This window comes from Etheostoma cragini, chromosome 10 (genome assembly GCF_013103735.1).
Source record: "Etheostoma cragini isolate CJK2018 chromosome 10, CSU_Ecrag_1.0, whole genome shotgun sequence".
Taxonomy (NCBI): domain Eukaryota; kingdom Metazoa; phylum Chordata; class Actinopteri; order Perciformes; family Percidae; genus Etheostoma; species Etheostoma cragini.
In genome coordinates, this window is record NC_048416.1 from 18,959,608 (window position 1) to 18,979,958 (window position 20,351).

General features: G+C 40.1%; 1 protein-coding gene across 3 annotated transcripts in view; it reads left to right on the plus strand.

Annotated features, from left to right (window-relative positions):
* The first annotated feature begins 1,019 nt into the window (after positions 1-1,019).
* The window catches only part of fgf13a (fibroblast growth factor 13a), an 87,621-nt gene continuing 68,289 nt past the window's right edge, over positions 1,020-20,351 (plus strand). For 2 of the 3 annotated variants that reach the window (XM_034883580.1, XM_034883583.1), the window contains exons 1-2: positions 2,098-2,681; positions 2,948-3,110. In XM_034883580.1, coding sequence (XP_034739471.1) covers positions 3,062-3,110 — 49 coding nt within the window. In that variant the 5' untranslated portion in view covers positions 2,098-2,681; positions 2,948-3,061. Of the gene's footprint in view, positions 1,254-2,097; positions 2,682-2,947; positions 3,111-20,351 lie in introns of those variants that run through there. The other variant, XM_034883581.1, reaches the window with a different exon arrangement.

Sequence of the window (20,351 nt, forward strand, 5' to 3'; positions counted from 1 at the left end):
TAATGAAAATCAAATTCATTCATATTTTCATATTACTTTATAAAATTGTTCATCGAGATGGGGCTCTTTGCTCATGTGTTTATGATTTGAATTTGAGTTGTGTGTATGAGTGATAGTGCTAGTTTTGGTAGGCTAAGTAAGTATGCAACCACTCACTCTTATGAAGACATCCATTCATTGTTACCCTCACCCTTCCCCCAACCCCAATGTCACTTCCTTGACCCTTCTGCTACTAGATGGTTAGCTCCTATCAATTCACAGTCTAATAAGCAGTCAGATCTCAAGATTAAGAAATATGAATAAATCAGTACATTTTCTGAGGGCTGAAAGTCGTTAATGAGCTTTAAGTTATGGTTTAATAACAATAAAGAGGCAAATGGACAAGGACTCAGCTATCTTCATAAAGGAAGTATGGCAATATTGCACCAGGACAAGTGGAAAAACTGTCAGGAATAGTCAAGGACCATCTAAATGCACATTAGTGTACAACCAAAGACTGAAGACTGTTATCTGTTAAGCTATAAGAAACAAAGATAATGCAAAGATACTTAACAAAATGTTTATATACTGTAAAATACAATATGCCATGTTGTGAACTTTAAATGGGTAATAACCAGTCTGTATGTGTTTGAAGCTTGTTCAAGTTAAAATTCCAGATACATAGTAAAGATAGACAATTTTATGCATTCAACGATTTTAATAGTGTAGCTTGCTTACAGTATGACAGAAACAGTCACAATGCAACAATATAAAAAAATGAAAAGTACTGGAAGCCTTCTGGCATTACAATTATCTTAACTTGATTTTAATTTGTCTTAATAACCCCAAAGAAATAAATAATATGACTGAACTTTTTTAAATCTTTGGACCATTTGAGGCAGAGCCACTCATTGAAACTTCAGTCGTCTCAGGATGATTTGTGCATGTGAAGAAAGTTTAAAAGGGGTCCTGTTTCTTCTAAAAATAGCAACATATAGATCTTGTAACCCTCAACCTGCAGGTCTTTTTCCTCTGCTGCCCCTGAGTGCTGACAGACCAACAGAACCAAGAGATGTGACATGAAGCCTGAAAAAATTGGACTGGGACAGCTGATAAAATGAATACTTAGAATTATAAGTAGTATAGTGATCCTAAAAGATTCAAATTCGTGTTTTTGTCTTTAAGTGTTGCTCACTCAACATTTGGAACTGGACAGTTTACTGCAAATCCAAGAGAAGGATGACGTGCGACTTTTAACTTTTAACTCTTTGAAGGTAAGGACCCAACAAGCTTTAAAATCAAATACACTATACCTACATGCTGTATAGAATACCTTTCACAATCAGAAACCTAAAGGTTAAAGGTTTTCAAAATGAGGATATGATGTGCTGCTTTCTATTACACACCTACTTGAACCCCTCTTAATGTTATGGATTATATATTCCGGATTTTTCTTCTTGACATAATGAAAAAAATGGGAGAACCTACACATTTTGTGTCTTTTTTAATTTGGGTAAAACAGGTCCTTTTACAACATGCCCAAGTATTTCTCTGTTCTGTTATATAATGACATTTGATTATTTAATTTAAAAACAATCTTAATCGCCTATTTCCATGTATTTTGTTTTTGTGTTGGAGAAAATGGGCTCAATATTATATTAACAAAATTAAGTTAACAAGAGGTTAAAATTGAAACCCTATCTGCTGTCCCACATTGTCAATACAACTTTTCAGCACCTGCTAAGTGTGCTTTGGCCTTACCCAAACAAAAAACAAGTTTCTCAACATAGTTTGGTTTGTTATCTATTTGCAGTGATTAAGGCGATCTTGTTAACATAACATAGTATGAATCTATTGAATTGCAGAACATTTTACTGATTATTTTCGTTTTCAATGTAATGTTGGCATCTTCCCCCGTTAAAACGTTTTAATTCCCCGTACTGAAAATCTAAATGTATTTTTCTTTATTTAGCTTCTGATTGGTATAATAAAGCCTCCAGCGAGCAGTTTGTTGGAAATGGCATCTCATGCATTTAGTAAAGTCAAAACAACACCTCAGATCATAGAAGAGGGAGCCTACGTGCGCAAACTGTAGCCTCATTGAATGGAATGACGCATAGCTCTGCAAAAGCAACTGAAAGAGAGCAACAGCAAGATGGTGTGCACCATGCAGCACAACCTCCTGCTTTAATTCTTCACCATAACGACAACTCAGCTCACACACTGACTGCATTTACGGATGGGACTCGTTTTCATCTCAGCGGTGCTACTGAAGTAAAAAAAAAGAAAGAAAAAAAGAAAACAAAGGTCCAGGTGTGAATACGCGCTGTAACGGGGAGAGCGCTCTCACGTTGTGTATCCTGTTGATCCCGGAGCAGAGTCGTCAGTAGGGGAAGCCTCAGACAAGGAAATCTGGTCGCTCAAGCTGCGCTGGATGACATCTCGCCCCCCGTTTGTTTGCACATAGGACGATTGAGTGCTTTGACCTCTATTTTTTTCCTTTTGAATGTTGATTTAAGATCTGTGGGGGGGAGGGAGGGGGGAATCCTGCGCTCCATTTCTCAGCTTTTTTGCTCCGCTCCTTTGTCACACTGAAGCAGGTCGGGATTTTTTTTTTGTATGCAACATACCAGGATTCATGGTGGGAGCATTTCCTTTCATCAAATGTGCATTGATGTAGCAGGAAACGTGGAGGAGATAAGGTAGGTTAAAGCATGGTGTTAGACGCTGGGAAAGACAATCTGTGCAAAGATCAGCAGGCGGATTCTTGGTGTTTATTGAAACCATATGGCCTCTTTGTCGTGTGAGTGTGTTTGGAGAACATCAATAGTTGGATGTTTCCACTGATATCGAATTGCCGAATCTCCCACGGTCTATTGTCTCGTTATTTGGCCCTGCTTCAACACCAAACGCTACTGTTACCGTGTTACTAAAGACACATTTATGATGAATATTCCTCTTTTTACAGAACCCTTATCTCAGCACCTGCAACCTGTGGCAAGGACTTCGTTGAGGACAGTCAGCAATTAAAAGGATTGCGATTCTTCTCTAAATCGGGAATTACACATCCAAACTGGGATCTATGAGCGGCAAAGTGGCGAAGCCTAAAGAAGACAAGGATGCTTCCAAGGGTAAGACGCGAGCCTTGCCTTGCACTGACTGCTTTGACCCTAAATCACAGGTTGTTACGCGACCATGCACCCATTCATCCCTACATGGTGCTCCAATCACCCATTCAGGTTAGGACTGAAAACAATAGCAGCCAGTGGATGGCGAGCCTTTCCCAGCACAGTGCATGTGGATCCATGCTATTTGAGATCTGTAGGCCTACATGCTGCACGATGTGTTGCTTTGAGATCACATGCTTTACTTGCATTGACTTGGTGATCGTCAATAACAGAGGCAATTGGGCAAAGCGAAGTACCAGTGTTGTAGAGCAGGAGGCTGCAGTGTCACAGCCTGAACAAAAGAAATTATGTTTACATTCAAAGTAAACATGATCACGTTTAAATGATGACATTGACGTCGCATTGTGCCCATGGCAACATGTTGAAATTCCCCTAAGTGTTTCTCGCTCGCATCTTCTATCTGCAGAGTGATATCCGCACCTTCTCATCACATCTGTATAACCATGAAGGGGCAGAGCCTTTTCGGTCTCGTAGCCTGAGCTTATGCCCTATGGTGTAAAAAAGCAGCTCCATTCTCCTCTCACGGACGACAAGGGAAGTAAACTTCTTATCCATTGCTATGGACACGGAGTGGAGACAGGGTTGCCAGAGGAACCTGACAAAACGAATCACTGGAACCGCTCCATCTACACCGGGAATGTACAGGCCACTTTACGCACCGGCACACACATTACACACTGTGCCTTGTCTTGGTGCTCGTTTTTCTAATTACTAATTACCAATATAAATAAATGAATACAGTAAATGTATTTCAAGATATAGGCTATAGCCTAACAATCAGACTGCTTGCTCGTTGTAGCCCTGTCTGAATCATGACTTTCTATAACCTGAAGATATTCTATGGCCAATGCATAATCATGGTTTGCAACATAACATGCACTACACTGTGGTAGCTTGCCCGTCTGCAGCCTTCCTGTTTATTTACAGCACAGCAATTCAATTGAATCCCCTTGTTGTCGGGTCCCCCGTCTGTTTAAGGTGTTCACAACGAATCAATAAACCTAATTGGTTTATTTTGGCAGCACTACAAGTGAGGACGTCGGCCTGTTGATGTTGCTATAAATGTTACATACAGTAATGGTGGTGCCACTGCACTACACTGTGCACAAACTTTCCATCAGTTGTTCTTCAGAGTTATTTAATTCATAGCAGAGTTAGTTATTAACCTTTTGAAAATACTAGCAGTTTAGACACCTATTATCAATGCATGATGAACTATTATGATATTAATATTTACCCCATCATATCAAGTCACACTCAGTAAGAATATACATATTATCAACCTATATAGCCTGGACAACAATGAAGTACTTGAAATATATAATTTGTTTCAGCTACGTATATTATTATCATACATTTTATAATCGGCCTTAGTGTTTGATGTACAGTATATCTTCTTTTTTATTCCAATGATGATGCATTTCCTTTTCATCTATAAGAACCTGCGTCAAACCTCTCAATTTTAGAGATGAAAACAATTATTTTGTCTGATCTATCCTGATTATTTTAAAAAATACTCTTTTTAGATGTCCTGCCCTGGGACTGCAGAGCTATTAATAGCTTAATCTTGTACAGAGCATCCCTTTTCTGTGTATGTGATTTAGCACGTTGTGCCCGAAAAGTTTATGTAACAAAACTAACTGATGAAGCTAAAACAAAACAAAAGAACACCAGTTACAGGATAGAGATTGCCCGGCATGCTCTGCTGACAATACATTGTGCAAAATATGCTCAAAAGAATTGATTTTAAGATTAACCTCCACAGTAATTTTCCCTCTCATGTCCTGCTGAAAATCAATGGCATGTGTGAACGGCTGACTCATTTAAGCCCTAGGGCAGCACAGTCACCAAACTCTTAGATAAGATTAAAAAACATCTTTCACCTTAACCGAGAATGTTCAGAAAAGCGCGGTCTAGTTTTCTAGATGCACACCAGAAATCCAAAAGCTGGTGTAGTTCAGCAACCTTCCAAAAAAATCTGCAGTTCATTATCTGCATCATTGAGAGGGTCACTTGGTGCCAGCTGCCCTCCATCAGAGACTTTGCACGGCACAAAAGCAGGCACAGACCAACCCTGCCAACATTGGCAACCACCTGTCCCAAAAATTATTTTAGGGAAACAGTCCATTAAAGCCGGAACCACCTGCCATCTCCAAAGCTTTTTTTCCTGCAAGCTGTTGGCCGACAGAAGCTCCTGACTGCTCCGCTTATTCAGGACTGAAGTAATCCCCATATCCTCTCATCGTTTCGGTGTCTTGTTCCAGAGTGTTTCAGTTATCTCTGCTAACTTAAAGGCTGCTAAAATTACACATGAATGTAATGTAATCACTATTATATTAGCTTTGTTTCTACTCGTTTTAGAAGCTTTCTGTTTCATTTACCCCACATCAAGCTCTTTGAACATGTACACCCAACTAAAGCAGATTACTGGTTAAATATGGGCTAATCCATAACTTCAGCATATCTTTGAAATTGAATGACAGGTTTAGAAAGAAAAAGTTATTTGACACAATAATCTATTGTTCGTTATAAAAAGTTGATCAGGACATGCGCAATAGAAATCAGTTTGATGGAAGAAAACTCTCAGGGGTTACTTCTCTCCAAATAAATTATATTGAAATCATATACATATTTTCTATAGCGGTCCCAGTTGTAATCATAAAAAAAAACCTGATGTAGCTTAGGAGAGAATTCCATTTTCCCAGTTCATTTCTGTGACAGTAATCTGTTCTTCTTTCCTCTGTGAAAAGACTGTAGTTCATCCTGTAGCAGCACATGTGAAAAACTCACGAATGCAGAGACAGATAGAGAGACATGGTGGGGTAGAGGGAGGTGGTGTGCAGCTGAGCTCTAATATCAACACTAGGAAATCACGTTGTGTTAGTTTCCCCCTGTCCTTGTGAAGCTAAGCTGTGCAGACAGTGATGTGTCAAAGCATGACGTACACACTCTCTCAGCTTTACAACTTTCCAGAAAACTCAGCTAGATTAAATCTTGCTTATGCCAGTTGATGCACTGTGCATAGATTATGCAGACATGTCCGTATTGTTTAGCCTAATGACAATATACAATCTCATCTAATAGTCACCATCACATATTACATGTTCAAGGATAAGAAGGCCAACTGTATGCATTTCTTGCAGATAGTTCATAAATGCCAAATTCCTGTGAGGAAAGAATGATGACTGCACATCTGTCACTCTTCTCCCGCTTCATTCCAGTGCATTCATAGACTTCACTAGGGTGTCAGTGTCAGCCAGTGAATTCATGTCCGTCACAAAATGCAGAGCCGAGCCAAGCAGAAGGCATAAGTCTTGCATATTTGCAGGCAGATTAATTCAACACGAGGCCAGCCACAGAATTGAATCCATAGATGCCCAGAGAGGAGTTCGAAGCTGCTTCATTAATTACAATTCAGGCAGCTCAGTACTCTACACCACACTGTCAATCAATGATATCTGCAGTAGTAGTAGAACTTTGCAGGAATGTTTGTTTAGCAGAAATAAAGTTACTGGTGTGAAATATATCCGTATAGTATTAAAATACGTTGGAACTGTTAACAGAGAAAAGATGACAAAGTCTCAGGTTTTAGCTGCGACTAGCAGTCAATCTAGACACCCCACAGCGCATATGTTGACAAGCAAGCTCCCAGGATTTCCTGCTTTTTGACAGGGTCAGTTTAAAATTCTTTCTTTTGTCAAATATATTATTACAAAATTCAGGCTTTTCCCATTTACATCCTTCTTAGTGACTGTACAATCACAATAGTGAACTTTTAGGACCTCCACTTATTACAAAAACTATATTTTAACATAGTACAGTATATCACATATTCCCAATGCAAAAGCAATAGAAGCACAAATGGACATGGATGTCCTCAGTCACTGAAGGTGTAGAGTTAACCCAGAAACAAGCTTAAGATGAAAATCTAACTAAAAGCAAGCAATTCAGAAAAATAAATAACAAGTTCAAGTACCCGATTAAAGTACAAGTCATTTATATGTTCCCAACGATATATGTTAAACTCAAGAAAAACCTTTTGTCACATGTAATCAATCACTGGGGTTTGTGAGGACATGTTCTCCTGGAAGTGTCAGGGTGGTGGAGTTGTTGACTGTCGGCTGCTTTCCTGGTACTGACGCAGGTCCGGCCACACTGCCCGGAGGATATTGGTTCACCTCGCATCAGAGATCTGCCACTCTTCATCGCTGACATGCAAGCTGATCGCTGTTTGGGAATGAGAAAAGCCTCTGTCTTTAAGTCCTCTGTCAATTTAGGTTTCTGAGTGACACACAGTGCCCTGTGACTGGTGCTTTTGTTTCTGGTTCTGTTGTGTTCTCTGGGATTTGTTTATTTAAAAAAGAAAGTTGTTTCAATAGCATGGACCACACCACAACCATGTGTTAGATAAAGATTTAATGTACATTATGGATGTGCAGATGAACATTATGAATGTGCAGATAGATATATTGATGTGGATGTAGTTTGATGGCTGGTCTGGGACTGAGAGTGGGGGTTCCGTCTCAGAAGCAGTTTTCACGCAAATAGTTTACAGACCCCCAGACGGTACCTAGAGGAGACATGAGAGAGATATACAACAGGAAGGGATTAGGGGGAAGATGGATGAAGGAGAGGGAAAGGGAGGGTGGGTCAAGCAATCAGAGACACAAGCCTGGCTGTGCAGCACGGTATATGCAGGTTTGTCTGGTGATTAGAGGTGTGGTTTAGGCGTGGCCCTGCTCCCGAACCTAAGTTAACAAATTATCTTCATGTTTTTTTTAAGTGTGCCAACCACATTCTTGGTTGGCTAACTTGAGATTAAAGTGGTCAGTTATGGATCAATGAGTGGTAAAATATAGGCCTGTCTACCAACATGTTCAGGCAAACCACATTTTTCATCCTATTAATTTCTCTTGACTTTGAAATGAGAAATCATGCTCTGTCTTACGTCATCACTGCCAGAAGTGCACTGCCCTTACAATCTCTAAATACCTGACTGTTCTGGTGCATTAGTCAGCTTGCTGCTAGTAATCCACAGAGCTACATGTCTTTTGAGGTGAATGGCTTTGTGAGCCGTCCCCTCAATGCCTACTGGGACATGCCTGCCTCCGGTTTTAATTTGCCAGGTTGCAGAACCAGTGGAAACATGTCAATGGTGTCACTGGTTCTGTTCCTCTGGGTTTTTCTTACTCATCTTTTTTTTATTCTTGTCATTTTTTGATGTGGTAATACTCTTCTTGGTAGACATTAAGTTGCTCGTGTCATCTGGCTTCCTCTCTAAATATTGTCACTCAGAGGAACTGAAGGGTTTTAATCCTTGTTACCCAAATGGTCATGACTGTTAAAACATCTGCCTCTCCGTCAAATCTCACTGCTCTTTTGCAAACATAGGAATACACAGAGACAGAGCAACACACGTGGTTTGGTGTAATCTCACACACCAGCCATCTATAAAGTGTGTAGTGACCATAGACCATGAACTGAAAATTGATGCAGAAAACATATTTTAGAATTTTTTGTATGCAATGTTTTCTGTCAAGTGTTCAGAGTTGAAGTGGAGTTTATTGCCGCAAAAACACTGACTCGGCACTGTAATAAATATTATTTTCTGGCTCAAATTTTCATCTGCCCCAAGATGTTGCTTCATTGCTCATGATGATAATGTAATTTCTCTACACGTCGTGCTCTGACAAATAGGTGTGGCATTGACTACTACCTGTGGATTTTGGATTACTGCAGTTTTACTTTCAGTAATGCAGTCTATGCCACAGTAGTTAATCCCATCAAAAAATAATCCCCAGTAATTGTGGTTGTGTGTGTCAAACTGCCCGGATAACAATAAATAATGTTTCTCCACAGGGCCAGAACAATTACATCTTTCACAGTTGAATGACTGTGTTTTTCACTGCATATTCAAAACTGTGTCACATAAGCCTTGACACCATCCTTATGGGACTTAACCCTTTTCATAAACGCTAAATGATACATTTATAATGAGTCTTCATCTGGTGCAGGGATGAAGAAGTGGTGGACATGGCAGTTTTTGTCAGTGAATTATCTGCTAAATTGGACAAAGGTAGCATCAGCAGAAAAGGGTCCTTCATTGTATCTTTATCTAGACTGCTTTCCATTGCTGCTCTGAAGAGAGCACACTTTAACGTTGACGTTGTCTAGTTTCCTTTCATACACTCGTTGTATACAGGAGATGACAAATGGCCACTGAATACCTTTGCCAGGCGTGGGGCAACCCAACTCTGAGTGCTAATGGGCTCACTGCTGATCAAATGCTTTTAGCCTATCTAAGATGAAGGAAAGCACATCTGTTCATCTGAGCATGTGGCAGCACTGACTCATTTGTCAGTAAGCCTTCCCTCCACCTTGTTCTCACTTTCACAGTGGGTACATCATGTGCACACTGAAGCACCAAGACTGACCTCACCTGGAAAATGACCACATAGGTAGTTAGTTCAAGCTGCAATTATGACTTATATCCACGTTTATAGTGTCAGCGCTCTCTAGTGACTATAGTAATTATGACAAACCCAAAGCAGAAAAGGGAGGTTATGAATTATGAGAGCGCCAAATTCCGCTTAAGGCAACCCGGCCTGGCGGTCAAATTGGGCAGTTGACAACAACACACAAACTAAAACACAAACAGACATTCCGTCACAGAATGGAATTTTCAAAAGGAATAAAAACGGGCATTAGCATTGTTGTCAGAAAAGATAGTCTTTCAACTCAACATTTTTTCCATTATATCTGATGACGCATTGGGGTAATTTTAGGATTTATTACAGTAAATATATTACATATTGGACCTTTAAGCTTTCCCAAAAATGTTGTTGCCAGTGCCAGATAGTTGCATTAAAGTAATTATTATAAGAGATAGGGTTTAGCGTTGCTGTGCAACAAGCCGGTGACTTGGGTGGAAAAGAAAATGTAGTTGGAGAGGCCTGAGAAAGAGTAAGCAATTTGAGTCGTTGCTCGTTATTTAAGGCCTTGACTGACCCCTGCTACCTTTTTCATGTTACATGCACTCCAGTGGTTTATACTATTGACCATATTGATCTGTCAGTCACTTACTCAAGATAGCTCTTTCAGTCTCCAGAGTAAAGGATGAGAATACAGGAAATAAGGCTGCATTGGTTTTAGCTTCCATGTGTCTTGACTGACGGGTAGGATGGGTCAACACAGACTAAAAATAGGTGTGTATTAGATTGCTAATGAAGATGAACTTCAGGAAGATAACATAGATGCTGTGAAGGGGACAAAATAAATAACTGCACTAGGTCTAAGTCATACTACATATGTAGCCTATAGATTTACATCTTTGGGCCATGTTTTATGTCTGGAATGACCGGGGCACTTAGTATTGGCTTTGCTTGAGCTGAAATATGATGATATATAGCAGAAAGCTACTAGGACCATTTCTCAGAGAAAGCTCTTTCATTCAGCATTGATGAGGACAGAGGATGGAAGGTCAATACATTTGGAGTGAAATATTCAAAAGGGAAAAGAAGATAAAAGAAAATTCACGTAAAATGGTGGACGGATAAAATCACAGTAAATGAAGTAATAAATGTCAACCTCACAAATGAAATGTGGGCGTGTGCTTTTACATGCGCTTGTGGATTCATTTCAGTAATATTTTAATACTCACTGTGTGAGAATGATAAAGCAAGTGGTAAATGTTAGGGGCCTTCTGTCTCAAGGATGTGAGAAAGGATTGAGAATAAAGACATTGTTAAGATGACTGCTAAATTTAGCAACTATCCTTCGCTGGTCCCTGAAGCCAGTTTTACACAGTCTGGAGCAGTGAACATGATGGCTGTGCCTGCCTCCTTCTCATCAGTGAGACATCATTTACATAATGAGACGCTGCCACGGCAAGAAAAGCCCCCATAAGCATGGGAGTCGTCAGTCATGGGGGGGTGGATACCAAGGTGCCTTCCCCAACACACACTCTTGATAATGCTGGAGGCTGCAGTGTTGTGAACGCTGTCACACATGCACACACGCAAACATACGGTCTGAGACTGAGAGCGAGAGTCCGAATGGAGAGACAAACTTGATTAGAAAATAAAGGGTGGGAAAGCAACTGTGAATGGGCGGTCCTCTGGGGTGGTGTTTTTAGAGGGTTTGGAGCTGTGTGTGTGTGTGCGTGTGTGTGTGTGTGTGGGCATTGTGGGCTTGCTGTTCTGAGCAAGTTGGTCTGTTTTTGATGCCTGGTGATTAAAAGGTGTTTGGCAGCAGTCCTTTATTTCTATTCTATTATTTGTATTTTTTTACATAGTCTTGCAACTTTAGATATCAACTGTATTCTGTTTAATGGGTTCAGGTGTAATGTCCTTTTTCTTGGTGGACCCACTTCCCCTCACCTTTGTTATATTATACTTTTCCCAGATTGGTTTGCAACAAGATTTAGGCTCCAATGTACATGATTTGTGTGTGAAGATACCAACAGCAATCCTATTAGAGGCACTGCTAAAGCTGAAGGAAGAGTTTAATGAGAATGAGAAAAGGCTAACATTTTTAAATACTTAAATATCTTGTTGCATTCTGATCTATTGCTGCTGCTGTCAGCATTGAATTGGTATTTTCTTGCCAACCAAGATCACAACCTTAATATGTGTTCTTTTAGAGAGATGAAGAGATAAAGCCATGGAGAGAGAAGCAGAATGACACAGAGGGAGTGTGAGAGGGAGATATATATAAATAGAGAGAGAGAGAGAGAGAGAAATGACAGTCACTGATCTAACAGTAATCTGGCTGCCATAAATAAAATGAACAGTGCTGTAGGCGAGATGAAAAGGTTACACGCAATAATCACAGAAGGCCTCAACTTTGCTTAAAGGTGACAATAAATATTGTAATTTGCCCTCCTTAATGTGCGTCCTTAACTAATACCTTTTACAGTAACTGTAGCTAGGGTCTGAAATTAACAATCACCTTGTGCCAACTGCGGGTCGATGAAAAAGGTGGATAAATCCGCAAAACTTGCAACCCCAACCAGAAAGTTTTGCGACGTACAGAATGTAAAAAACTACTTCCTGCATTTGAAATATTTTGGCTGGTAGAAAATATGCTTGGCCAGTGGATTTTCTACCTGCCAATTTGGCCGGTGAGTCAGAAAGTTAATTTCAGATCCTGACTGTAGCAGTTTAATCTTTGACTCATTTTTGACTCTATTCCACTCTGTCATTTTATGAGAGAAGATGAACTTCAGTACACCAGGTCGAAATAAAGTACTGCTCAATACTTAATAGTTGTTTAGCCCTTGAACTGCTAACCTTTATGCCATGTCCTTGTGTTTCATGTTTCAAGGGGTCAGTTGTGTTCCCCGTCCTTACACAACAGACGTTATTTAAATCTTTTATATATTTTTTTCTTTGTTGTATTATTCATAGCTCAAAGGCCTTTATATCACGGCAACCTTAAGAGTCAGTTTGTCAGCAAAAGAAATATACTTTGAGTATGAGGTGGCTCTTGTTTTCACAAAATAGTCTGTGTATAAATGTCTTTATGTGACGAGTGTGTGTGTGTGTGTGTGTCTGTGTGTCTGTGTGATTATGTGTTTTCTCTTTGGTGTGCCAGTGTATTCTCAGGGTTTTACAGGGCTATCTTTGTATTTGGCTGTACTCTATAGATTACAATGGAAGGCATCTGGTGTTTGTTTATAGCCCATGTTGTATCTTCTTCTTTTGTTTGTGTTGTGAGTCTTCTGTGTGCTGCACTGTGCATATATGAAAATAAATTCAGTCTATTTGTACAAGTGTGAGTGTGAAAGCATGTGTTACAAAAGGAAGAATTACTCCCTTAAACAATTAGATGATTAACAAAAAAATGAAATGACAAAACTATGACAAACTTTAGCTTGGTGCAACTTTTCAAATGTGAGAATATGCTGCATATCTCTTAAATAAAAATATAATTATGTAATAAAACTAACCAAAAATTCACACTGGAGAATGAATAATTTAAGAAATGTGAACTGTAGACACTCACGTGCACTTGCACATTTCCACATAATTTTACTGCATGCCTTCCAAACATGAACATCCTTGTAACAAAAGCAAGACATTTGATATTTTAGTATGGCTCTTGATACCAAGCATTGAGACCAGCAGCCCTCTAAAAATATCAATCCAGTGAGCGACGTCATTACTTCTACACATCCATACCGCTCAAACAGTTTCTAGGATGATTTTATGCATTGTGTGAACTTGTGGGTCTGCTAAGAACCTATTTGGACCCTGTGGGCATTTTTGGTAGGATGAACAGAATGTGTTGTTAACATTGTGTGACGGCAGTTCTCACACTTGCTCTACAATCAGTCCTCACACACCAGTTAAAAAAGCACTTGCATGGCTCCTTAGCTGTGAAGCACAAGAAAGTGAAAAATAACAGTTTTGTCTGTCAGGTCATTGAACTTTATTCATTTTCTTTGAACCACTGGTGGTTTGAGATCTTTCTGTAACAAACTTGTAGCACAATTCCTCCACCCATCCCCCAACATTTATTGTTTGGTGTAGATGAAAATGGCTGTTATGCATGAACAAAGCAGATGCTTTACTTTGGTAGTAGAATGACAAAAATTCTTATTATTCAAAGAAAATATGGATAGTTTTTCTACTTTGGCAAATTTTTCCATTCATTTATTCATTCATGGATTCTGAGGGATCTTCTTGTTCAGAGTAGGACCTGGAGCTACGACCAATTCTGCCGATTCAGGAAGTGTAGCTCAATGCTTACAACACGCTACTCTACAAATAATGCCCAGGCTCCATCAGCTACATGTGTGTAGGGTTTGTGTGTGTTTCTGTTGGTTGGTTACTCAGCGCTCCACGCTGTTCTGTTTGTGACAGATGGCTGCTCAGTCAAATTGCGAGTTGCTTTACCGGTTTCTGCCTTTGGCTCTGGGTCTCTATCCTGTTTTGGCCGTAGCACCGCACCCACACCGTACCGCCCCGCTACCACGCCGCGCCCCCACCCACACACACACACACACACACAAGGAAGTTTCCAAGTTCCTTTAATCTAGCAGGCTAACCAAGCTGCTTGCTCTGAGATAACCACTAACCCTGCTGCTGAAAGTGACCTGACCCATGCTGGAATCTAAAGCAACATGCTTATCGCTGTGACATGCAACTGGCTCAGCAGGATTACATTACAAGCATACGTAAGCCAGTGGAATTAACTTTAAAATTAATCTAACTAACAGTAAAAGTGTCCACATTATGAGTTGCTCTTCAGTACAGTAAACGGATTTAACTTTCTATGAATTACTATGCCAGTGCATTTTTTTGTCTTATCAGGCGATCAATAAAAGCCATTGCACCCTTTTTATAGCCATTATTGGTTGACATTTTGGCAAATTGGCACCATTAAATCTATGCAAAATGAGCTTTTTGTAGTTCTTGTTTGCAATGTTCATACTTACATATTGTTAAGAAGAAAACTTAACGAATGGGATGATGTGATGATTCTCAGGCCAGTTTTGCTGTTACATTAAGGAGCATAATTTATTCTATGATTTCTGAGCAGATTTTTGGATCCTTGGTTTGCAATGAACATCAAAGACAAGTTTATCAACCTTAATTGCCTCCACAAGATATGTCTTGAAGCCACCACTGCTGCCTGTAACTGCTGACTGGGTTGGACAGTGGGAAAAACTACAATAACTAACTTCCAGTTTTTTGTCGAACACAATCCCCCTGTCCCTTTCTCCTCATCTTTGCGCCATGTTTCGTCGTTTGCGTCCTCCTTCAACACTTGCCCACCTCACAGTTTAAAAACCTCTGACTTAGATGTTTATATCCTATTGCACACCTTTGTAAATGTGTTGGAATCTTAATTAGTGTCTGTATGCAGCATCTCTCCTTTATAAGTTCTATTCTGAATTTTATGTTCTTAAAACAAAAAAACTAATTCACCCAGTGAAATAGCACGTTAGAAGGCAGTCCCATTCCCTGATTGCTACTACTTAATAATTAAGCACTAATCACCAGCAGATTGCGAGCGCAAATTGAATGAAAGATGATGGGTGAATATGCTCTGTGGCAATATGGCCCCAAAATATACCATTTACAGTGTAGAAAAACAGTTCATACATCCTGAGCTTGTGATAGATATGATGACGGCTGCTCCAGCTCTGCTCATCCAGCTATGAATAAAACTGATAACCCTGGTGGATGGGGTAATTGCATTATGTGCAGCTGTGTAAGGGTGCGGAAGTGTTTTTATTCAATCATCTCTGTGTTTGCTCTCCTTTGTAGCCGATTTTGAGACAGATAAAAAGCTGAAAGTGTACAGGAAGCACAATGCTTTTCTGTCTTTGCTCCTCCCGGTCTGAGCACACACAAAAGTACACACACAAAACTCAGCTGAGGATATGGGTTGTCATTGCAGGTGCAAACAACTTCTTTGTCCCTCAGATTTACTGATTTATTTAAAGCAAATCTTTCCTTGCAGAAGTGACTTACATATAATAGTTGTCAGTGCTACACATGCTAAGTATAAAAATATGCCATATTATTGAAAGCTAATGAAGATCACGGTATTATAATATAAACAGTTGGTTCACTCATTGGCTTGTTGACACCACATCCAGAAGAACACCATAAATAGAACACCATAAATACAGTAAAAGCTTCAGTGAACCTCAGCCACAATAATTGTGCCCTCCCCTCTAAATGTGAAATCTAGCTCAGACATAATTACAGTACTGGTGATGTTATGTTTCTCAACCGTTTTTTCAACCGACTATTTTGAGCCGAACTTATTAAAGCTGTGCCTCCACTAATTAAGTTGTTTGTCTTTGCAAAGCGATCTCTGTTTGCCCACCGCAGCTCACTAATGATTAGTTACGGCACCCTGCCGGCCGACTGAAGGGGAGATGAAAGCAGAAAAATGGATGAAAAATGACCCGATGGTGTCAGATTTTCTAAAAGGCAGTGCAGAGGCTGTAGTGCACGCCATCGCAAAATCGTGCCAATTTGGGCTCGTTAACAGGCAGTTGTGTTAGTGCTCTGAAGGTTCACTGTTGTTTCTTATTCATTAGAATTATACTATTAGAAGTAAATATGCTGATACTTTACTCTAAATCTTTCTTTTTACATCAAACACGTATGCCCTATAAGCTTGAAAAAAAAGTGTTTTAAAAGTTTACTTCTATCAGAACAGCAACTATGGGTTGCCTGAATTTGTGTCTATTACAATGCATTCCCATGACAGCAAGTTTTCACAGTGAAAAAAATGATCAAAACATAATAACATTTAAGAAAAGCTTTTATAACACTATTATAACAGCTGTCAAACTGTGTAAGGGCAATATTTACATCATTTGGACACTTTACGTTCTGATCCTTGCGTGTTCATTTTGCACTGCATGTTTTAATGAAATGACAAAATACTCAGTACATTTCATTTGTCAAGTATTAATTTTTCATAAGTATAAGAATAGCCTTTCCTATGTGGTTATTGAATATAGACGAGAAGATTTTGGACATATTGTCTAGACCTACTAAATACTGATAGGGCTTGAGGAGGCCAATAAAGCAACACTAAACCAGTGTATTGACTAATTTCTCGGAAAACCAAAGTCTGGAACACACTGAGATCACAGATAGACAATGGAAAAGTGGATTATGTTGAGATTTTTGCCCTAAAAACTTCTCCCTAAAAAAGCTGACCACTGCTGCAGTTTTTTGTGTTGGCCCAAACTATATAAAGCCATGTTTAATAGTTTAACTGTTTCACATCAAGACTATATTCTGTGTGGTTGAAATGTCCTGAACCAAGCAGTCCTCAAAATGCACTGGTGGTATTCTGCACATGCCCGGTTACATTCCATTCTTGTCAGTTTTTGTAGCATTAAATGTGTGTGCTTGTGTATGTCTGTTGTTGTTTCACATAGATTAGGGATGTGAAAGGTGTATGTAATTTGTTTGGACGTTTCTGAGGATCAGCCTTTGGGCACTGGGTGTGTGGCCCCCATGGATGTGCAAGCATGCGTCCAAGAGGAAGCTACATAAATGGCAGAAAAAGTGCTGAAAAAATGCTAAAATAGCAAGGCGAAACGCCAAACGGAAACAGCTTGTTCTGAAACGAGAGGGAATCTGGGGTTGGCTTTCACTTTTGCTGCCATATGTGATGCTGCAGGTGGTAAACTGGGCTGTTTTCTGGCAACCCTGGTCAGGGGACGTGCACTTCTGGTGTCGTTGAGCCAGGTGGAGTAAGGGCCAACTTTGAATGATGTGTTTACAAACTAAGAAGTAATTTCTGCATTATTTGCCTTTCAAAATGACAAGGAGTGAACGGGAGAGTGAAAGGAAGTAAGTAGTAAATAGAAAACTAACAGGTAGCTTATCCCAGCTGGCCACATTTTGAGTCTGACTATTATAGCAGTGGAAAGTCCTAGCTTTTTATTAGGATCAGTGTTTTAACCCAAACATCAAACTGTGTAAAAGCAAACATTTAGTATCAGAGGCAGGGGTTGTGTGAGCTAGTATAAACCTAATGGCTTTCCCATCTGCTGCTAGTGTGAGGCTGACATGAGGCCTTCATGTCATCTGATACACTACATTGAGGGAGAGGGAGAGCAGCAAGATCATTGTAGTTTATTCTAAACACATTACTGGAGACAACGTGTGAGTATGTGCACGTCTGATTGAATTTTTGATCATAGTATTCAAAGACTTTGTGCGTGTGTGTACTGCATGCACATGTTGGCGTACACGTATATAATTAAACATTTGAATGCAAATGCATTGTAGCATGAATATTGTAGCACGAAAGAAGTCCCAGCGTGTGGTAACATGCAGAATAAGCTACACACGCTCATTCTCATTCAAGGCACAGCATTACCTTTCAGATTGCTACAAATGAATAGTAAATCCTGTCAAAATAGGACAACAGGATTTCAAGTAATCATCATTGGAGTGTTATGTGAGATTTTATATTCAGTATAGACATTTTACATTTGAATGTTGAAGAGAAGTTTGAAGAGAGTTTTATAGACACTAAAAGTGAGCTGCCGTTTTATGACAGTAAACTGTGTGTAAAGGGATAAGACTAAAGCCAGGTAGCATTTTTTTCCAAAGTTAAAATGCAGAACTTTTCACACGTGATAATCCACTCACTGTACACTGTCTGAATGCTGTGCATGTGTATGCGGTCTTGCAAGGTTACTTCATGTGACTCCTCTGGTTGGAGGGTTTCTCTCTGATTCTCTCTCGCTCTCCTCCCGCTTCTCTACGTCTCTCCCACTTTGAAGCGGGCTGTGCTGTAGGATGCTGTCTGAGCCAGCAGCAATCTGAATGCTGATGAATGTCTGCACAGATAACCTGCGACTGATCTCACTGTCTGACTTCCTTCAAATGTAACTCTGGTGTAGCCAGTCAAATTAAAAAAAAGAAAGAAATACATGCATATTTGCAGCATTAGCTGGGTGAGCAGGGGTTTACACACATTTAGTTTTATTTTATTTTATTTATTTATTTGTTTTAGTTTTTGTAGTTTATTAACATAAAACTTGCGAGCTGTGCAGAACAACACAAAGTGCAGTTTTGGCAAAGGAGTAGCCGTATTTAGGGACTGATGTCTCATTCAAGTGTATTACAATGATAAGCTATTGACTGAGAATAATCATCACTTAGGTTACCCTGTCCGAAGATATAAAGGCTTCAGTAACAAGCCCACTTCTACAACCCTCAGAAAACTCTTCTCATTGTCATCACCTTTTCAATCTGTCCACCCCACTTAGTTCTTTTTCATCACTTCAACCTACTTCTAACGGCACGTTAGTACGTCCTTTTTTAGAAAGGGTTTAAATCACGCTGCCTGTCTTCTTCCTTTCCATCACTTCCACTTCAAATTACTCTCTTAAGATTGAACTGAGAATAACATGACGCCACGACTCCTCCTCTTCCTCCCTTAGCAACGCTTAGATATCATGTTGTCAAATATTATGTCTCTCTGCTGGCCAACAAGCTTGTCATTTCCTGGGCCAGAATTTTTAAAGCAGCCCGTCTGCTGCCTGCATCAGGGGCTGGTTGTATGAGAGCAAAGGGAGCAGTAATAGCTGCTGAGTAAAATTAAAGTGCAGGAAAATTTGAACATCAAAATAATGCATGAAGAGAAACACACACAGGGGCAACCGGCGCAGCGTGGCGCAATGACTGACGCAAGTGGCTTTGCTGTTTTAAGACCGACACCGTAGTTTTCCTGTGTAATGCCCTCGTTGCTGAAATAGCAAATGCACGTCCTGCATTCAGGTGAATTCTTGGCTTATGGCTATTTTGCGCCATTGACCATCAAGAACCTGGTCTAAAGTCAGTAATGCAGCATTTCATTGTTATTTTAATTGCGCATTAGAAAAATGTGCCTAGGCTCTTGCACATGAACTATGCTTGTTATACACACACACACACACACACACACACACACACACACACACACACACACACACACACACACACACACACACACACACACACATCCCCCCATCACCTCACTCCTTTGTTACCCCATCTCACCCCTCTATATTGGCTTCCAGGATTCTCTCGTTCAAGCTTTACTGACTTGTCCTCATGTTTTACACCGTCCTTGATCCGCACGCATTCATCAGGTAGTCACCTGCCTACCTATGACATCGCTCCACATGATTGTGTCCCAGAGTGTAAACGTTTTTCTAATCATGCGTGTGCCTGTGTAGATTTTAATACTTTGCGTGTGCACATCCAACACAATGCCTGTTAACATGCAGTGAGTGCATGGTGGAGCAACAGAGACAGTAGCAACACAAGGGTGTCGATCCCAGCGTGCACTGGGAGTGCTTGAGGAAATCTAAGCAGCTTAAGCAGTCCATGATGTTGTCATCTCTTCTCAGCTGAGCTCCCAAAATAACAGGCCCTCTGGGTACAGACTGGCAGAGCTGAGAAGGGGCCAGTCAACAGAAAGACCCAGAACAACCCGCCCCAGATTAGACCAGTTCAGACTAGCCCAGTTACTCAGTCCACTTAAGCTCAAACAATTTAACCTTCCAAAGCAAAAATAATTCCAGCGAACTGTGTCTTTACATGGTATGACGATTCTCATCCTCTCTACTGCAGAAACCTGCATCCCCAGCCCATTTTATGAAGGCTTGAGTGCAGCAGGCAATTTCCCATGAAGCCCTGCATTTAG